Source organism: Charadrius vociferus, unplaced genomic scaffold, assembly GCF_000708025.1.
Source record: "Charadrius vociferus isolate BGI_N301 unplaced genomic scaffold, ASM70802v2 scaffold162, whole genome shotgun sequence".
Taxonomy (NCBI): Eukaryota; Metazoa; Chordata; class Aves; order Charadriiformes; family Charadriidae; genus Charadrius; species Charadrius vociferus.
This window is the reverse complement of record NW_009647236.1, coordinates 1212106-1231253: the sequence shown is the minus strand read 5'-3', so window position 1 is coordinate 1231253 and position 19148 is coordinate 1212106. Positions and strand designations below refer to the sequence as shown.

At 50.8% G+C, this 19148-nt stretch overlaps 2 protein-coding genes across 2 annotated transcripts in view; one reads left to right on the top strand and one right to left on the bottom strand.

The window, feature by feature from the left end:
• FSTL1 (follistatin-like 1) overlaps positions 1-6045 on the bottom strand; it is a 16012-nt gene extending 9967 nt beyond the window's left edge. Inside the window, exons 1-4 of the mRNA XM_009879942.1 lie at positions 6031-6045; positions 5766-5879; positions 2634-2738; positions 1249-1378 (exon numbers count right to left, since the gene is read on the bottom strand). Of these exons, the coding sequence (XP_009878244.1) occupies positions 1249-1378; positions 2634-2738; positions 5766-5879; positions 6031-6045 (364 nt within the window). The remainder of the gene's footprint in view (positions 1-1248; positions 1379-2633; positions 2739-5765; positions 5880-6030) is intronic.
• A 957-nt stretch (positions 6046-7002) lies between these two features.
• Positions 7003-19148, top strand: part of NDUFB4 (NADH dehydrogenase (ubiquinone) 1 beta subcomplex, 4, 15kDa) — a 92431-nt gene continuing 80285 nt past the window's right edge. Inside the window, exon 1 of the mRNA XM_009879941.1 lies at positions 7003-7017. Coding sequence (XP_009878243.1) covers positions 7003-7017 — 15 coding nt within the window. The remainder of the gene's footprint in view (positions 7018-19148) is intronic.

Here is a 19148-nt window from a genome sequence, read left to right as displayed (position 1 = left end):
GGCACATATTTAAACAGAAGAAATCACATATGAACATAAGGGAACACTTTTTTATTGTGAGGCTAGTTGAACACTGGAACAGGTTGGCAAAAGAGGTTGTAGAGTCTCCGTCCTTGGAGATACTCAGAACCCTGGACTGGATACAGTTCTAGGTGACCCTGCTTGAGCAAAGGGGTTGGACTAGATGATCTCAGGAGAGGAGGTCCTTTCCTACCTCAATAATCCTGTGGTTCTGAGTTACTTCTTAGCACCAGGCTACATACGGTTCTGGCAGAGGTTTCACTCAAACAGCAAAGGAGGTCAGGCAGTTTGGGCCTGTGCTATTTTTCCCTTGTCACCTGTTCACTCTTGGAACAGCTCTTTTCACAGAGGTTCCTCTCATTCAGGAGAGATGGGCATGTGCAAGGCAAGGTGTGGGGGTGAGTTAAACAGCCCCACCATTGAGATGAAATCCTTGCTCCTAAAGTTCTTGAGGTTCCTCATGAACTGGGATGGTAGTATGGGCTTTGGGTGTTTATCCTGAGAGTCTGACCTTTTGTCAGCAGGTAGGCTGAGAGACCTGGCTGGCTCAATCCATGAGCTCAGAGAGAGGCAGGCAGGAGCAAGAAGTTGCCCTGCTCTCCTAAGTGCCCCCCTTCTGCCAACCCAGGGAGACAATAGCTCAAAGATCCCACCACAGCCAAGGTGTCAGGGCCCCGAGTGCACTAATGAGGGCCTTAATTGGCCCTGTCAGCCTCACCTAGGGCCTCCATCCATACTCTCTACCCATCAGCTCATTTCAGCTGATGCCTCAGCCCCTAGTCCTTGCCTGGGATTATGTTGTAGGCATACCCGTCTCCGGCTCTTTTGCAACCATTCCGGTACTTGCCATAGATCCTGTCGATCTAGGCCCTGACCTGGTGGGGTCTTCCCACCTGTATCTCAGGCTGCTATAGACTGCATCACTATGGACTTGTCTGGCAACTGCAGGGCTGTGCCTGATCCTGGTTACCATCACTGGACCTGATCCTGAGTTGGTTTCATGGCTCAGCTTCAGGCCTTCTTCATCACCACAAACTTGCCTCGTGATCTGGACGCTTGATTGAACCTGGCTGTTGTTCCCAGGCTTGCCCTGTTAGCCCGCTCAGCAACTGTGGGACAAGGTCCTGGCTGGCGAGACCTCTGCCTTGCCTTGTTACCATGCTTGGCTCCCAGCTCTCCTTCCCTTAGAGGGTAGCTGGCCTTCATCACTCCCTGACACAGGGTTACCTTTACAGTGGCCATCGTAATCCACCTGGATCTTGGAACCAGTAAGGCAGGCATCACGGTGCAGCTCACAGTGGTTCAGGTACGTCTTGCCGTTGCTACCACACACAGGCCTCTTATGAGGTTTGCATTGCTGTGAGAAAGCCAGAGAAGACAGCATTTTACCTGCCTCTTTGGGACAGCTAGAGGGAAGCAGATGAGTCCCAGCATCAGCCTGGCTCAACAGAAGCTCTCGGAACAGATCCCTTGGCCCAAAAGGTGTTTGGAGCAGGCTGAACCCACCCATACCACCCCAGAAAAACCTGCACAGAGAAGTCTGTGGGTATGCGTTCAAAGGCTTCCCTTTATCCCAGCCTCTGTCACCACCACAGCGACAGGAGCCTTCCTGAAAGCAGAGCCCAGCAGAGAAATCAGTGCCCAGAATAAATACTGAGTGTTATCCTGCAACTGCTGCTCTGTATGCCATGGAAGTGCCTGCCCGGAGGTGTTTCTATGAATCCCTTCTGTGCACCTCTGCTTGCTCAGCTCCATTACATCTCTTTGTAGACTCTGCTCCACCTTTCTGCAACTGAATGTAGAACAAGCCATCACCCACAAGCAAACAGCGGAGCCTACAGCAGAGGGAGAGTACACCAGTGCCACTGTTCAGGCTGCAGGCTTCTTTCTCGTGTCCCTTTCAGTCTGGCCAAGCTTACCCAGAGTGACAGATTCTCTTCCTGCTCATGGGGCATTTCACTCTCCAGTGCCCAGGCTGGTGCGAGAGAGCTGCAGGCTCTGATGGGAGTGGGAACAAAGAGCCACATGCCCATTCCCAGGAGCCAGGCAGGAACGGATTGAAAGCACAGGACAGAGCAGAGTAGGGAGATACTGTGTCTCTACAGCTGGGAAAGGCTCTTCTAATCATCTCCGGCTCCCTGCTGGATGGAGCTATGCATCCTCACAGCGCTCTACCACAATTATTTCCATTTTACAAAAGCTGATTTTTAGTAGGGTGCTTGTAACCTCCTCAAAGAAGATGCCAGTGAGGGCAGGCTGTCTTGGAGCTCGCAGACCACTCCCTATAGTGCCCTCCAAAGGCAGCTGGCTATCAATACCCTACTGGGCTTTCCCAACAAAAGACCTCCAGCCACATCTCCTGTGCATGTAAAGACCCTATGCAGCTGTGTGAGTAGCACAGCTGCGAGCCCCAGACAGTATCTGCCCTACAGGGCTCTTCCCCCACACCACATGAGAAAGGCCCTGCTGTTTGAAGAGCCACTGTGAATATGCAGCTGCTCCAAAACAGCTGTAGCCTCATCCTATCATGGGATCCTCCCAGCAACTGAAACCCAGCCGGGATAGCGTGTGTGATGCCCATCCCAGCCGCAGAAGCTGTGCCACCCTCCTACCTCAATGCAGAGGCAAGTTGGATCTCCCTTCTCTGTCACTGCACACTCCCGCCCAGCTCCGCAGAAAACATTGGCACAGATCTTGGATTTGCTCCTTGGCTCTTCCTGCAAGATACAAAGTAAAAGACACAAAATACATCAAGTTACCGGGAAGAGCAGCAACACAGGTTTTAAAAAACCAACACTGGACCGAAGAGCACCAAGGCAGTAAGGGACAGATCCCAGAACAAGAGGCATGACTGCAATAGTTGGACAGCTCAGACAATAACCAGGAGCAGACACAAAAGCTAGGGCTACAGCCCCAGCAATAGAGAGGCATTCCTTGAGGTCATTCCCGGAAAATCACCTAGGAGAACTGGAGCAAACATGAGCAAGAGAAAATCTAACACGAATGGCAAGAATAATTCACTTATGTCAAGGACTGACATCTTCAAAATTTTTTTTCATGGAGGGTAGGGAGCAGAAATGTCTTTGCTTGAGACATTTAAGAAGGTGAACATAATCCTGGAGAAAGGTGGGACACCAAACAGGCAAAAGAAATCACCATCAGACACCAGATAATGCCCCTGTCACAAAAAAACTTCACAAAACTACATGACCCATTATCTTGCCTTCACTGGTCAAGATTAAACACTTCAAAGGAAGAGACACTGTCATAGATAATTATACAGTAACCTTCTCAAAGAGAAAATTTCTTCCTGGTCCCTGACAGCCAGCAGTTGACTTATGCCCTGCAGCACAATTTATATGCTTTACAGTTTTCTCCTAGCCAAGTCATCACAAGTATTCTTGTTGTTCACATAACTGTTGAATCCTTTTTTTTTGAGTCCCACTGCATTCCCAATCTGGTGACACCTAGCAGGGAAGATTTCCACAGGTTAATCATGTTTTCAATAAAACCACAATTTACTTTTATCAGTTTAATGTCTTCTTTTCCTTAGACTTTTAAAAAAGAAGACTGTTCCAGGGGTTCAGACTTTGGAGACCCTGATTTAATTCCCTGCTTTGTTGTTAATTTCCTTTGTGACTCTCATTCCATCTAATATTTTCCACCTGGGAGTTAAGTATCTGGTTCAGGCTAGCCAACTGGCTTCCTCAACAGTTTTGTATCGGAGACAGAAGATTGAGGAATGCAAAATAATCAGTGGGATAGGTCAATCACATCAGCTGTGACTCTTCTCTCTAATACATGAAGGGTTTTTTTATCTTCTCATCTGAGTATTCTTAACCTCTGCTCATTTGTGGTATCTTTCTACCTCCATGATATACTTTTGAAAAGTAGGTGATCAAAAGGGAGCAGAATTTGCCTGAGGAGCAAGCATTATTGATACATTTAATAAAAAATGCTGAGCGCATTTTTTCTCCCATTACTTCTTTTTCCTAATTTGCATTTTTTGTTTTGTTTTTAAACCACAATTTCACAGTGGGTTGTTGTCTTTACTGAACAGCCCACAGGACAGCCAGCTCATTTTCTCAATGACTTTGCCCTGGTCTTCAGTGTGTTCTGCCTGCTGGGCTACTGCACAGTCATCAAGCCCAAGAAGGTCTTTTCAAAGGATTCCCTCCAGGTTTGCATAGCAACAAACACCTTTCCTGCTCTCTGCAAATGTTCCTATCTTGCTGCTTATTCTGTAAAATAAAAATATAATATTCAGACACACCAGTCTTAGCCCTGAAACACAGACTGTGTCCTGGGCCTGCTCAACCTATGAAGACAGTCTGCCCCTTGGTCCTCCTGTCGCACATGGTTTCTGAGCTATGAAAGACACTCTGCCCCTTCTGCTGCATCCACCTCTTCTTAGCTGTCTTCTGGTCGAGGGCTGGGGTAAATGATCTAGGTGCTTCTGGGATGGGATGGAGAAACATGAGCGCTTCACCGCACAAAGCAACTTCACACAACTTAGGGCAGGAAAGGAAGAATAACTCATTTTGCAAAAAGCACAAAGAAAATCCAAATTCTCCCAGGTTGTAGTCTGGCTAGGGCACTCCCACACCGAAAATGCACTGTAGGCACCTGAGAGCTGATCTGTTTAAAGGGTTTCAAACAACATTCACCGAGCCAAAGACCAGAAAAAAAAAGAGCTAGACGCAGCTTTGAACTGCCACCCACCAAGGTCTGTAATCCAGGTGACTGGCAATAGATGGCAGTACTCTGCCTCTCCTTACCCATGGCCAGGCACCACTGCCAGCAGCCAGCTCCTGCCTGCGCCCACAGATGCCAAACGTGGCTCTTGCCTCCCGGGCTGTGATGGCACCGCTACAACCGCAGCCGGCCCCAGCAGGCGTCCGCAGGGACTGAGCTCAGGTTGCAAGACTCCTCTCCCCTCGTCAGCTCGCTGGAAACCAGGCCCGCGACGTGGCTGTCCTGGCCACAGCTCCCTCCCCTCAAGCGCCTGAGCCCAGGAGCCCTCCCGCAGCTCTCCCACTGGGACCTGGGGTGGGGATGCTGCCAGGATGACACTGCCAGAACAGCCTCTGAGGACAAACTGCCCCCTGCCAGGCTAGAGAGCCATCTTATTCTGATTTTTCTTATTAATCAAAGCAAGACGGTTTGGTGGTTGCTTCTTTGTTGTTGTTTTAAGCTGTCTGAGGCTGGCAATGGGTCAGAGCTGGTTGCCACATCCTAGCACGGCTGTCTCCATCCCAGGGGTTTGCCACAGAACAAAAGGAATCAAGCTGCTCTGCCTGCCCTCCCACTCGAGCACAGGGTTTCTCATTCTCAGCTTGCTCATGTTCCCTTCCAGCAGCAGCAGCCATGGCAGGAGCTACCAGGCTAGGTGCTTGCTCCATCTTCAGTGAAAGCAGCTCTTAGCTTCCACTCCAGTTCCCTCAGCCCCTCTGTCCCCCATCCTTGCAACGCTCACCCCACAAACCATACTTTCTCCATCTACAACCTACAAACCACAGGCCCTTCTACTTGTATACCCCCCTCCCAAAATTCCCCAAACCCTCACCTCCTTCCTTCACCAGACATCACCTCTCCTACCCTACATCTACCCCATCCCACACCTGCAACCTGACCCAGCGCTGGCAGCTGCCACTGCAGATCCTGCCTTCACCTCCTGCAAGAGCCAGGAAACACTTTCCCCCGCCAGCCTGCCCACAGATGAAGTTAGTGGTTGCCACCGCTACCGCTTGGTATGGCCACACAGCTCTAAGGTGGTTCACGGTACACTGCCGGGTGGGAGCTCTCTGTAGTGGCTCCCGGCTGCCTTCCTGGCAAATGCCCGAGTCTCCTGTGAGTAACTGGGAGTGTAACGGAAACAGTGGTGGATGAATGGATGAGTACGGTGGGGGTCTGCAAATGGGGCTTTATAATCTTCACTCCTGATTCTCTGGCGACCTCCCAGATGCCACCAGCCAAAGTAGTTTCTAGTGACAGATATTCTGATCTTACCTTGGACCTTGTCATGTTTGCTCTTTCTAAAGCTCCATCTGCTGGAGTCATGTGAGTAAGCGGGGATGGCAGCTGCCACTTCAATATTAAACAGCTTGTCCTCGCACCTACCACGTAAAAGCTTGAAAATATGAACTGCAAAGGTTTAAATGCAAGGCCACACACAAAAAAGGCTCCACAGTGTTTCAATGTCATTGCCCTTAATTTAATTTCAGGATCTGGGGGCCGGAATCATAGTTTTTACACTGCTTCCTCCCTGTGAGCTGCCATTGCCTTTTCTGTGACCGTGGACTTGGGAAGTGTCACTCGTCCCTGTGCACAGCGTGCTCGGGCAGGCAGAAGGGAAAGGGCAGACAGTCGTTATTAATTGCTGCACAGTGGCATTTACACCGCCAGCCGTGACAAGTTTCTCTTTTCTGCCTTGGGTGAGATGCCTGAGCTCCCTCTGTTTGGGCAATGCTTTTAATTACTCCTCTGCTGCCCAGAGAGCAAGCGGGAAGGTGTAAAAGCAGCGAGCTCCAAGCCAGGGCAGGATTGCCTGGACTCTGGAGCGTCCACCAGGGCACAGGGGCACTCCTGGCTCTTCACCCCACAGTCTCCACAGGGGCGCAACCTCCCCAGACACCTTCTTGGGCAAAGACCATGGAAGAAAGCTGTTCGCCATGGCTCACGGGCCAGAAACTCAGGGCAGCATCAGCATCACGTACGCATAGCCCAGGCTGTCTGCTGAACGGGGATGGGAATGCATGCTGATTTCAGGGGGCTGGGAAGCGTAACCCCATGGACGAAGGGTCCTTGCGTGTGAACAGGCAAGCGCCAAGCAGAAGACCCGAACTGACAGTGCAGCGAGCCTGTTGCTCAGGCTGGTGCTCCCCAGGGAGAAAGGAGGAAAAAAGAGACATTTCCAAGGCACCCGAAGGCGAGAAAGCTGGTGGCAGCGCCAGCGGTGAGGGATCACCATGGCAACCGGCAATGCGGGGCCTCAAGGTGGAGAGCTAAAATTAGGCAGCAGCGGGAAGGGCTGTTTATCATCTCTAGCAGCAACCGGCACTGAGGAGTTGGACCCCCAACACTACGTAAGTGCAGATGTCGGGAGCATTTCCGAGCCCCTGCCTGTTGCCTGGATGTCTGGGACACAGCATGGCTCGACGTGCCAACACACAGTGCCACACACGGGTCTGCACAGGGTCCCATGGTCCTGCCAGCTGCCGTGCCGGCTCCGCGCTGGTGGGACTGCACGAAAACAGTGCAGTGTCTGCAGCAAGATATACGAGTGACCATACGCATGAAGGAAAAGAGGCATGGTGGCTCCTTGGCTTTGCAAGGGAGCTGCTCACCGCAGCTCTCTCTCGTCTGCTCCCTCCCCTGGCCCCCACTGAGCCACAACTGCCTGGTGTCACCTGGTGGGAATGGGGACTTTCCCAGCCGGCCTGTGAAAGCTGAAACCATTAACAGTTCAGCAACAAAACGCCTGTGGAAGAACAAGCTTCCACCTGCAGAGAAGAGCTGTGCAAGCAGCTGCACATCCATAGTGCCCCACCGCCCGAAGGGAGCAGCAGGGATCTCTGCCATTACGCATGCTCTGGGAAACCAGCAGGGAGACTACCCTGCTACAAGGTGGGGAGTTAACGTGCTTGAAAACAACCCCTCAGATCACTTTTTGCTTTCTGCACATTCTTCCATACGAAATCTCCTCTTGGAGACCTCAAAAGTCTTTTTCTCAGCAGCCCACACTGCACTGGAGAAATACTGCCTGCCATCCTGCTCCTACTGACACGAGTAAAAAGCTTTTCTGCTATCAGCAGCAACATTAGGCCTTTTTCCTCTTTTGGCATCAGTTTATGGAAATCCATAAAATGACGGGACCCCTCAAATAATGCTCTCTGCTGTTTGCTGTAAAACCAAGGCTTTGTGTTTTTTCCCTGCCTGATGTGCAAGGAAATCAGTGCTCTAGAGCAGCAGCACTGAAAGCTCCTTCGGGAAGCAATCCCATGTATTATACAAACTTGAGTACTACACAGACAAGGCAAAACTAAAGGGCACCAAAATGATGTCTGAAGTTGTAAAACTTGCTGTCCTGGTTTGAGGCTCAAACCACGACACTTGCACAGATTCTCATGCCTCAGGAAAGGCAGCAGCAAAAGCTGGGAGGAAGTTTTCATAAATAAACAGTACAGGGAGAAATGAGCTTTGCAGCTATGTATTTCAGCCAGTCCTCCCTACATCTTCTCATCCACATTCCTTTTGCCTGTTCCCTGCCATGACTGACACAGGAATAAGGAGTCTGCGAACACACCGAGGTGCCACATGTAAACAGCACAATTTCTAAACCAACTCAACACCCAGCCACAAAACCTAGCGCTTCGTTCAGCTGTTGTCTTGGCAATGTTTTCTTCTCAAAGCAGAAAGATTTGGAGACACAAGGGATTAGGTCAACAACGCAGAAAGCTGAGATGAGAAGCTATGTCTCCTGACTCCCAAACCTCTCTCCTCTTCTGATGTGGGGCTGGGAGAGAGAAGTGCTGCATTGTGCTGCGTTATCCAAAAAGAGAGGGCTGGGCAGCAGAGCAGCTCAGGGGGGTCAGGAAAACTTAGCAACTCCTGCACAGTGATGGCAGGAGAAAGCATTTGGCTTGTGCACTTCATCCCATTACCCAAGTGCACCTCCAGGCAAAACAGGTCTTTTGGCAGCGTGCCCTCCTGCAGAGGTCCGGGGAGAGTGGATCCCACGTTTGCTGGAGGGCACGCACAGGCAGGCAGCCTGTCACCTCCGGCCATTTGTGCCGCTGGCTCTGGCAGCACCGTTCCTCCTGTTGTTCCGGTTTGTGACCAACAAGCAAAGCGCCCGTCCCTCCGTGCAAACCTGACCTAATTCCTGCGGCAGCTCCCTGGATCCTCTAACACTCTGGTGTGACGGGGCGGAAATTTGGCAGCAGCATAAACTGAGCAGACTAGCGTGAAACAAGCAGGCATCCCCGATGTTGGGTTTGCCATAAATAGATAGGTGAGGCGAACACTGCAATTTCTCTTCCTTAGGGCTACTGCCTCAGGACACCTGCAGACTCTGGAAGAAACCCCACATAGATTACCTTTAAGTCCAACTTGGAAGGTTTGATTTTCAGTTGTCAAAGATAAGATGGAGATAAGCCCAGTCTGTATGGATTGAACTATGTCTGATTTCTGGTTCGTCTCTCTGATAAAACCTGTCTCCCAGGACATCATCACTATTAGGATGGCACAGTGGGCTGTGGAGTGATCCATATCATCTACGCTGGAAGAAAAACCATCAGAGGTTGCTGAACCCACTGGTGCAGGGTCACATCAAGACCCAGCTGCACCCTTCCTCAGGTCTGGTGTTATCCAGTCCCAAAGTGGCACCCCCTGGAGCCAAACTCCCCCTCCCCAGGAGGGTCCCCTCCCCTTGCCTCTGGGAGGCACATGGCACACGTCCTGCCGCTCAGACCAGCAAAGGTCTTGATGGGCTGTTCAGAAGGCTCAAAAACAGGCTGTCCCTAAGCTAGTTAGTTAAAAAGGAAGAGAAAAGATGTTGTGAGGCAAAGTCTGGACCAGCACTCAATTCCCCAGGGCACTGCGACCAGACACATTTGACAATGTTTCCAGTCCTAACAATATCCTATTTGAAGGGTATCAGCATGAGGTCTGCGCTGGATGCAAAGGGGGTCCAGCACCATTAAAACTTCAGGATTCCTCCTCCCCCAAATCCTAAAGCCGTCCTGCAAGCAGCAGAACTAATGAAGTCCAGTTTCCAGCAGCTCTCTCTGCACGGCCTGTCTGTCAGCTAGTTACAGGGCAGTGTATGGACTCCTTCCTCGGAGGGGGGTCTTTGCAGGCCCCTCTCATTAAGCCGGTCACCTAGAGTCACAAAACCAGCTGGATCCCATTATCTCGGAGGCCTCCACCGCTTTATCAGCTGCGGCGGAAACAGGCTGATAGATTCAAGACTCGCTGGAGGCGAGAGACAGACAGGCAGGCATAGACAGCCTGCTGACAGAGCTTTGCTTCCTTAGGGAACCAGGCTGTAATTCCTTTGCAGAGCCCCATGAAATACCCCTCTGGCTCAGCCTCTTGTCTCAGCAGACTCAGCACCACTGCTGCTGGCTGCCTTGGGGGCAGGTCCTCACCCAGCACCCCTTCAGTCTCCCCTACGCTGACCCTCGTGCTCCCTGCCCAATGTTTTCCTTGCATTGGAGGACAGACCCCATCTCTGTTCTGCTTTAATCCATCCCTTGGAGTTTCCACTGCTGAGGTATTTCAGCTAGCTGCAATCGAGGGCTGCGAACAGCCATCCGAACACAGTGCTGGGAGCTGCTGTACTCCCTGTGGGACACCTGCCATGGAGAAGCACGTGCCCCAATCCAGTCCACAGTCACCATACCCCTTCCCAAATCTCTCCCGGTATCTCTCCCTATTCTCAGCTGACATCCAGGACTGGCTCAGTAAATAGATCACACAACAAAATGCAACCCCTTAAAGGCTTTTGAATGCTTAATGGATTAATATTTAATGGCAGCTGACTTTTGCTAATGGGAAACAAGCCAGAACATACATCTCTGCCCATGCTGGGAATTGGGGTGTGTTCTCAGAAAACTTGGATTCAGAGAGAAGAGAAGAAGGGACCTGCAACTCCCAGAGCTCAGAGGAGATTCCCTCTCTGCAAAAGCTGTACCTCACCCATTTGTGTGTGACCCTTCTTGCCTCGCTGGGTGCCCAGTCTGTGACCCACGAACCAGCTGCGTCCATGGTATCAGAGCATTGAGCAGGAGAGCAGTGAGGCTCTGACTGACCTCAGTGATGAGAGGGGCCCATCAGGTCAGTGACCTCTGCGCGAGGCCGTGGAAAAACAACATTTCCGATAGCAGCCTGCTTGTGGGTATTTGTCCGTGGCTCTGTCAGGAGGTGAAGATGTCTGATGCTACTACTGCTACAAACAAGACTGCCTGAGCAGTGCTGCCTTGCAGATTGGTGGGGTGGATACAGAGAGCTCTATCTCCCCGCTGACCCAGGGGGTACAAGGCCTGGCCCCCTGACAGGGACTGCAGCCCTAACACATCACCTATGGCTTTCTCATGTCCCACAGCAAGCAGGCAGGAGCTGGTGTCTGCAAGGAAAGGGAAACAAGAATTGGGAGGAAGGAGGCTTTTCTCCCCACAACCTAATCAAGAGGAGAAAGGCATCTACCAAACAGCTGATTTCTCTTACAGCGTGATGCTGCTGACATTTACGGAGCCAGGCACACCTCTCTCGGGGACTCCACTGCGCGAGGACTCTGTTTTCCCTTTTAAACTGGAAGGAATGTCTGTGCTTTGGCCCCCACAACTTCATATTTTCCACCACAAGGCAATGACCGGTGAGGCCCCATAAGGGGAACAATGACATGAGAGTCTGGGGAAGAGGAAATCTCTACCACAAACAAGTCTGGAAAATGGCTGCTAGAAGGAAGGGAAGCTTGCGTCTGGCAGCACTCTCCCTACTGCAGCCTTGCTCTGCCGCTCACCCTAAAACCCCCCTCGTACTCACAGCCTCAAAAATGTAATGGTCCGAAACTGGACTGTCTCTTAGCCCTCTTCCCTCCACCCATCCCTGCAGTGCTTCTGGAAGAAAGGGCTGGATTCCCTCCTGCCGCATCATGTGTTGAAACCGCCAGCTCCTCTGCAGCCACCAGGAACTTTCTTGCTCGCGCTGGCTCCCGGCACGGCGCGGCGGCAGGAGATCAGAGACTGATTTGCGCATGCCGAGCCAGCTGGAGAGGCTTCAGCTGTGAGCAGGGCAGAGTCAGTCCCACGGGAGGAGAGGAGGTGCTGCTGCTGCACCCACGGTTCTCGGGGGGAGGAATCCAGTTAATCACTTCGTATTTGGATAAGAAAATAACTCTCCTGCACAGGGAAGGGTTTCAGTGCACATGAAAGATCCTAAATGAAGTCAGTCCCACAGGACCTGCGGGGTGAGATTGGTATCATCCTCCTCATGTGACAGATTGAAAAAGAAAGGCCCGAGGGAGGGGATTTGCTCAAGAACCTACCAGAAGGCAGCAGGCTCAGCTCCCTTTGCTCCCTGGTCCGGGGCCAGAATCACTTCATCGTTTGACACACAAGTCATAATCCCTGTTGGGGTACAACCACCCTTCCCAGATCCTGAGTGCCCTGGGCTAGGCTCCATTTTGCCATGGTTGGGCATCTGGGAACCACAATTCTCCATCCTGTTTTTCTTAAAACACAAAAATAAAAACATGACCAGCATTGATTCCTGAATTTCAACAGGATGGGCCGTTCTGTACATGGGTAGCACATGAGACAAGTCACAGCACCTTGGGAACAGTCAGAGGAAGCCCTTGCTGACAGGAGGGTGTGAAGGAAGAGGATGAGGAGTTCCTCCTTGGGGCAGGCAGGCAGAGACGGAGCACTGTCCCGGCCTCCAGACCCCAGCAGAGCTGTGGAGCACAGACTTCTCCTAGCCACTAAACCAGACTCCATCACCCCACTCCCTCTCCAAGCACCACAGAGCACAGCACCAGGGCCCTGAGATCATCTTCCCCATTTTGGGGTGCACTTGCTCAGCAGTCCCCTGCCTCGCTACCCAATCTGATGCTGTTTGTGCCTTATACAACCTCAAATGTTCCCCTCAGCCCCTAAAACCATGGTGACCCACAGCTCTTTCTGTGTCATGGCAGTCCCTCTTTTTCCATCCTTCATCCTGCTAATTTCCCACACTCAGAAGCCCTGCAGATTTTACTGGTCCTGCCAGTAAGTTTTGTTGCCTCTTCTTCCAGCCAGCTGGGATGATTTATTTCTGAATGGGATCCAAATCTGGCACATTTCTCAGCCATCACCTAGCTCCAACGGAGGGAAGGGAAGAGCGAGCTGAGCAGCTGGAGGCAAGTTAGGATTTGCAACCTTATGGCATCTCCTCCTCAGCACTTCCAGTAACTGGATACACAAGAGGATCCCGGAGTGCAGGAAATGCTGAGGTTTACCAGCAGCCTCTGGCTTCTTGTGCAAGAGATTTCAGTAGTTTTCTTCCCATCACTAATGCAATGGATTTGATGATCCCTCTTCCCAGCTCTGCGTCGTGGTCCTTCTTTACCCACTTTCTACCACAGCACATTGCAAAAAAGCAATGGAAATCCCTGTGCGATTGGAGAGAAGCACTGAGTCAGTCTCATTGTGGGAGGGAGAGTGAGAACAGAATCGGACATAAACCAGTTTTGCACTTCCCATCTTCTAGTCTTGGTCAAGGACTTGCTCACCTCCTTGTTAATGCCGAGCAGCTTCAGGGCTGCTCCACTCAATGGCTCTGCTGGAGACAGCTCTGCAAGAGTGAATCCCCAGAGGACAGTGCTCTCTGCCACAGTCATTTCTCTCCTTTGAGGCTTCTTTACCACATGAAAAGTCTTGAGATCCCCTTTACACAGTGGGAACAGTGAGGAAGGGTCAGAATAAATCCTGTAATTAGGCATTATTTTGTCTAGACAACTTTTCTTGGCCCGTGGTCTTGACAGAGCATCCCCTTCCTGAAACCATACAGTCAGGAACAGTTATCAGACTAATGGCAAAATCTGAAAACACAAGCTGGGTAAAACAAACCTGCAAGAGGGGAGAAATTTGGGTAGACTGGGGAACTAACCTGGAGTCTGCTTCTCAGTGGTACATCTGCCAAAAAGGCACAGCTCTATCAAAGGTTAAACTGTGTCTCTGTAGCCAGAGGGAGCTGAAGGCAAGTCTGCCAAAGCTTTGCCACATTAAACCTTCAAAATGCAAACTAGGATTTCAGGAGGTGGGCAGATGCAAAGAAAGCTCTCTAGGTTATTGTAATCTCAGCTTTTACTACTGAAGACCTGACAACTGGCAGAAGGGTGTGTGTGCCTACTCATTTGTATTGGAAAGAGAAGAGCAAAAACACTGCTGTAAAGATTAAGTGAAAATCCTTGCTGTGAGAGGGAGGGCTGTACAAGCACACAGACTACAGGAGAGATGTGTATGTGTTTTTCCCTGCTCTCAGAAACATCACATCAGCAACAGGCAAGTCCCATTAAACTGCAAAGGCAGTCATCCTGCAGCCCCACACTGGGACCACAGCGTAGCAGTGTTGGGCCATCCAGGACCCAGTGCAAGGCGAACTGTGACCCCTGAATTACAACAAGCTACTTCTTTTATCTGCTGTCCCCCAGAAAGCCTCCAGCCCAGGCATCAGCACCGGAAACTGTCCCTGTGCAGAGCTAATACCATTCACACCTATCCTGAAGAGGCTTCCCCCTGCGATAGGGAAAGCACTGTAAGCCTCTCTGATTTGAGCTTAATGGCTGACCTCTGTACTGAGACAGCCAAGGGGAAGTTCTGATAAGGCAAGAAGGCCATGAGAAAATTGGTAGCATCGCTATGAAACACACTATAAAATCCAGTCACTATGGTAACTGCCACAGCTGGGAGGAAAGAAGAAAACTTTCCAAGTCTGAGGGTTTCCAGCCTTCCCACGGACATCCCAAGGATGGGTGTCATCCCAGGCTATTGGCACCACAGCCACCGGCAGCCCCTTTGCCCCTGCACTGCTCCCTGCAGCTCGTGCTGAACCCGCTCTTGCTCAAGATGCTTGGCCAAACACTGATGCTTTTTCTTTGGCAAGCTGCTTGTGCTTGCATTGGTGCGTCCTCGTGGGTCCCCCATCTCATTCCTGATTTAACCCAGCATAAACAAAAGGGGAACAGGAGATAAACTACTCTGTGTGGGCTATCAGTGAGGAAGACGGATGGTATTTCCCCAACAACCCCCTGACCTGCTATCTGTTGTTCTTACAATATACCTGTTACAACTACATTCCCCCTCACAGCAGCGGAGCAGTATATAAAATGAAAGGTAAACATAATTGAGCAGGGAATAACCTCTGCTGTGCCCACTAGAAGTGGCATGCCTATACCCACACATGTAGTCTCAGGGAAGCAGACTTGGTCACCCCCACTTCTCCTAGAGAAGAGCTTCCTGTATCACCCCATGGCCTCTGTGCCAGGATGACAGCACAGACTTGCCAGCATCTGCAGCCCGAAAGCAATTGTGTGATTAAGAAACAACAGAAGTGATTACTGAAGAAGAAGTAAGAAGAAAGTATGTAGATCTCGGACACACTGACCTCGCTTCACACTGTTTTTTCTGCATTAGGTTGGGAAACTGCCCCTTTCCTGGGGACAGAGCTGAGGTACGGAGAGGTGAAATTGTTTGTTTGAGATCACTTTCTGACTTGGTTGTGGGTCCGGGCTTAGAGCCGAGAAGTCCTGGCTTCCTCTTCATCTAGTATTTCCAAGTGCCGGGTCCTGCACTTGGGTCACAACAACCCCATGCAGCACTACGGGCTCCCCCTGTACTAGGCACTGGTGAGGCCCCACCTCGAGTACTGTGTTCAGTTTTGGGCCCCTCACTACAAGAAGGACATTGAGGTGCTGGAGTGTGTCCAGAGAAGGGCTACAAAGCTGGTGAGGGGTCTGGAGGACAAGCCTTATGAGGAACGACTGAGGGAACTGGGGTTGTTTAGCCTGGAGAAGAGGAGGCTGAGGGGAGACCTTATCACCCTCTACAACTACCTGAAAGAGGTTGTAGAGAGGTGGGGGCTGACCTCTTCTCCCTGGTGAAAAGTGATAGGGCGAGAAGAAATGGGTTCAAGTTATGTCAGATGAATTTTAGATTAGATATTAGGAAAAATCTTTTCACTGAAAGGGTTATTAAACATTGGAATAGGCTGCTCAGGGAGGTGGTGGCTTCACCATCCCTGTAGGTGTTTAAAAAAAGGGTAGATGTGGTACCTGGGGACACAGTTTAGAAGTGGTTTTGTCAGGGTAAGTTAATGGTTGGACTTGATGATCTTAAAGGTCCCTTCCAACCTCAGCAATTCTATGATTCTATGATTGCCTATAATCTCTAAATAAAGCTGGGTAACATTTTTCAGACAGAGAGCTAATTCACTGGAAAATACAATTTGAGGTTGACCAAAACTATTTGGAAATTTATGCCTAGTTCGGAGAACAGCTTTGATTCCAAAATTGTTTCTAAGATGAAGTGAACTATTTTCCCTTTTTTATTTTGAAATATATTTCATGAAGTGTTGTATGCAAACTTAAAGGTCAAAGAGAGCAAAATAAAAACATGTTTTGGTAAGCTTAGCAACTTTTTGTTTGGTCAGTTCTTTTTTTCTGTTGAGAATAAAAAAATGAATTTCAGCTGACCTGAAATGGAATTTTTTTGTTTAACTCTGACTCAGCTAGGGAATTGAAAAAAGAAATAATTATTCCCATGGCTTTATTCCTAAAACATCATTATTTTGTGTCTAAAGCAACCTATTCTTCTCATTCTTTCATCTCCTTCCATCTGGCTCTTTGTGACAGCGTCTGGAAATAACGAAGAACTGTTGCAGACATCTCCCCCTCTCTCTGCAATCATGGAATTTTTTTCTGTCTAGTTGGGAAGACTGTTGATGCTGACTCCCATGGCTTGACTTTAAAAAACAAACAAACAGAAAAATAAAGCCGCAGCTCCATTTGGTGGTTATGATAACCCAGATAGATGTTGCTTCAGGGAAAGCATCCTCTCCTCTGAGTCACTCCAGCAAAGCAAACAGCACTGATTTAATGAGGTGGATCCCAGTCCGAATTGTACTGGGGCTGCAAAAACCCTTCTCCATCCCTGCTCTGCTCCAGTCCCCTCTCAGTCCTGTCCCATCGCTTCCCATCCCTCAGACCCCAAGAAGCCTGTACCTGCCTCCCTGCTGAGATGTGCAGTTGTCAGCAGAGGACAGTATCGTTCCCCCTGCTGGCACCAGCCAAACCCAGCTGGTGAGCTAATGGGTATCAGGAAGTTTGCATGCAGAAGTTCAAACAGGAAGCTGATCTCTGCACTACAGAGTGGTATGGAGATACTCAGGCTCACCTTGAGAAGCAGAGAGTGCCCAGGACTCACGCAGAGACACCATGGCACTGCCTGCGGCTGGGAAGCAGGGTGCCTGGGTCTTCTTCCCAGCCCTCTCGTTCCCTGATGGGTGACTTCAAGAGACTTGCTGTTGTTGCCTAAACAGGCACCCAGAGGTGACCTGACTTGCAGAGACGTAAAGGACCTGAGTGCATCACTGCAGTCATCTTAAACGGGGCTTTTGAACTTCAGTAGCCTATCTGGACCTAGATCAGCAAGGGCAGGCAACCCGTGCCATCCAGATGCAATGATGATGACCCAAGTGCTTGCCTGTCTCTTTCCTCACTGCTCTGGAGACATCAACAAGGCATTAGGGACTTGCTGTGAACTTCAGTACTGCCCTGGGCTAGAGCGAGAGGGTTCTGAGCCCTGCTAGTGACCCTGAGGCTTTCCACGCCTTCCGCAGCCCGCGTTCCTAGAAGAGGGATCTCTGCTTGAATGACCTCCAAAAGCACGAACTATTCTCTAATACTTCTTGAGCTCTTCCCAGGATGTTTTGCTTTCTGCCCTGTGGCCTGGCTGGGCTGCGTTTCAGAGATGAAAGGCCGTGAGCGCGCACAGACGCCGGCATCCTTACGCATTCCTGGCTCACAGGCTTTCCTCGAAGCAGCTGCGGGCGCACCGCCGGGGAGGAGGAGCTGCCTCCCAGCCCGGACAGAGGGCTGCTGCTCTGCCGGTTGGCAAACCTGCGCCCGCCAGGTGTGCTGCGAGGTCCTGGTGCAAATCCCTCTGCTTTGGGGCCAGCAGCAACCCCCCTGGGGCTCCCAACCAGCCCAGCAGAAAACAAGGCAGCTCCCCTGCTTCCCCTAAGGGCTACGACGGCCTTAAGGAAACATGGTGCAAAATGTAGAGGGCATGACGCTATCAGCACACAAACCTGCTTAATAATAACGTGTCTCAAACCTGCTTAATAATAACATGTTTCTCTCACCTCTTTTGTCCCCACAGCTCCCAGAGCACAGCATGTCACAGACGGAGCACATGAAGCACCACTGCCTACCGCTGGGCAACGTGTGGTATAAGGATGAAACCCAAGGAGCACTTGAGGTCTTGGGCAGAAACTCCAGGGTTTGTGCAACACCGGAGATGCCAGCAGGAGCTCGGGGGGCTGCAATGCAACCATCTGTGTGCAACCCATCTCCCCTGGGCAGAAGCCAAACCAGATTCCCAAGCCCAAACACTGGATGGAAGCTCACTTGCGGTCTCAGCTCAGCCCCACCACAGTACTAAAGGGACAGTATGCCAGTGGTCTGGCAGGATTTCAGCCCAACATACTGTCCCCACCAGTGGTTCCCACCTAAATTCTGGGACCCGTGCGGGATCTCAGCCTTAACCCTCACAAGGAGCAAGAGAAGGGGGGTCCCTGCGTCCCTCCAACCCCCACTTCCCCTCTGGCAGGGTGAAGCTGGCACAGATCAGGAAAGCTGAAGGCGGCTCTCAAGAATCACACCAGCCTGTGGCACAGGCTGCTGGCAGAGATAAGCTCAGAGCCTGGCTGGTGGCTGCAGCCCTCACTCCCTCACAGACAAAGACAAGGAATTATAAACACTTCCCTGTTAGAAAAAAAAATAAAATCCACCAGAGAGCGTAGAAGAGAAGCCACTGAACCAGCTGGATCCAAAGGGAAAAATCTCAGCCTCATTGAAATGAGAGGTGAAACTCCCTCTGTCTTGGGGGGAACTTGATGCCCTCATTGCTTCATGCCAGCAAACCAAAGTCACACCAAGACTCGGAGCAGGGACCCCTTAGAAAACCGTGGGACTCCCATAGCTGGCCAATATGCCTGTTTCTCTGTGCAAGGGAGCCCTTTTGCTGGGGCTGGCCTGCTCCTATTGTGCATGCTCTGACAACCAATGTCCTTGCAGTTTGTATGTATCATAGGGTTTGAGGCAAGTATTCCCCTATTTCCTTCCACTGTCATAACTCAGAGGTGGGCTGAATTAATGGCATGCACTCTCTCTGTAAGCATAGAAACTGCACCACTGCCATATGCATGCAAGACATTACAGCCACTAAAGGAAGATGGAGTAAAGAAGTGACTCTTTCTGGGTGTCCTCTTTAGATGGTCCTTTCCCCCATGCCTCCCTGAGACAACTGTCATTCTTGTTTCACACCACACAGGCCACCAGACAGCCCCCTTCCACACCATCTCAC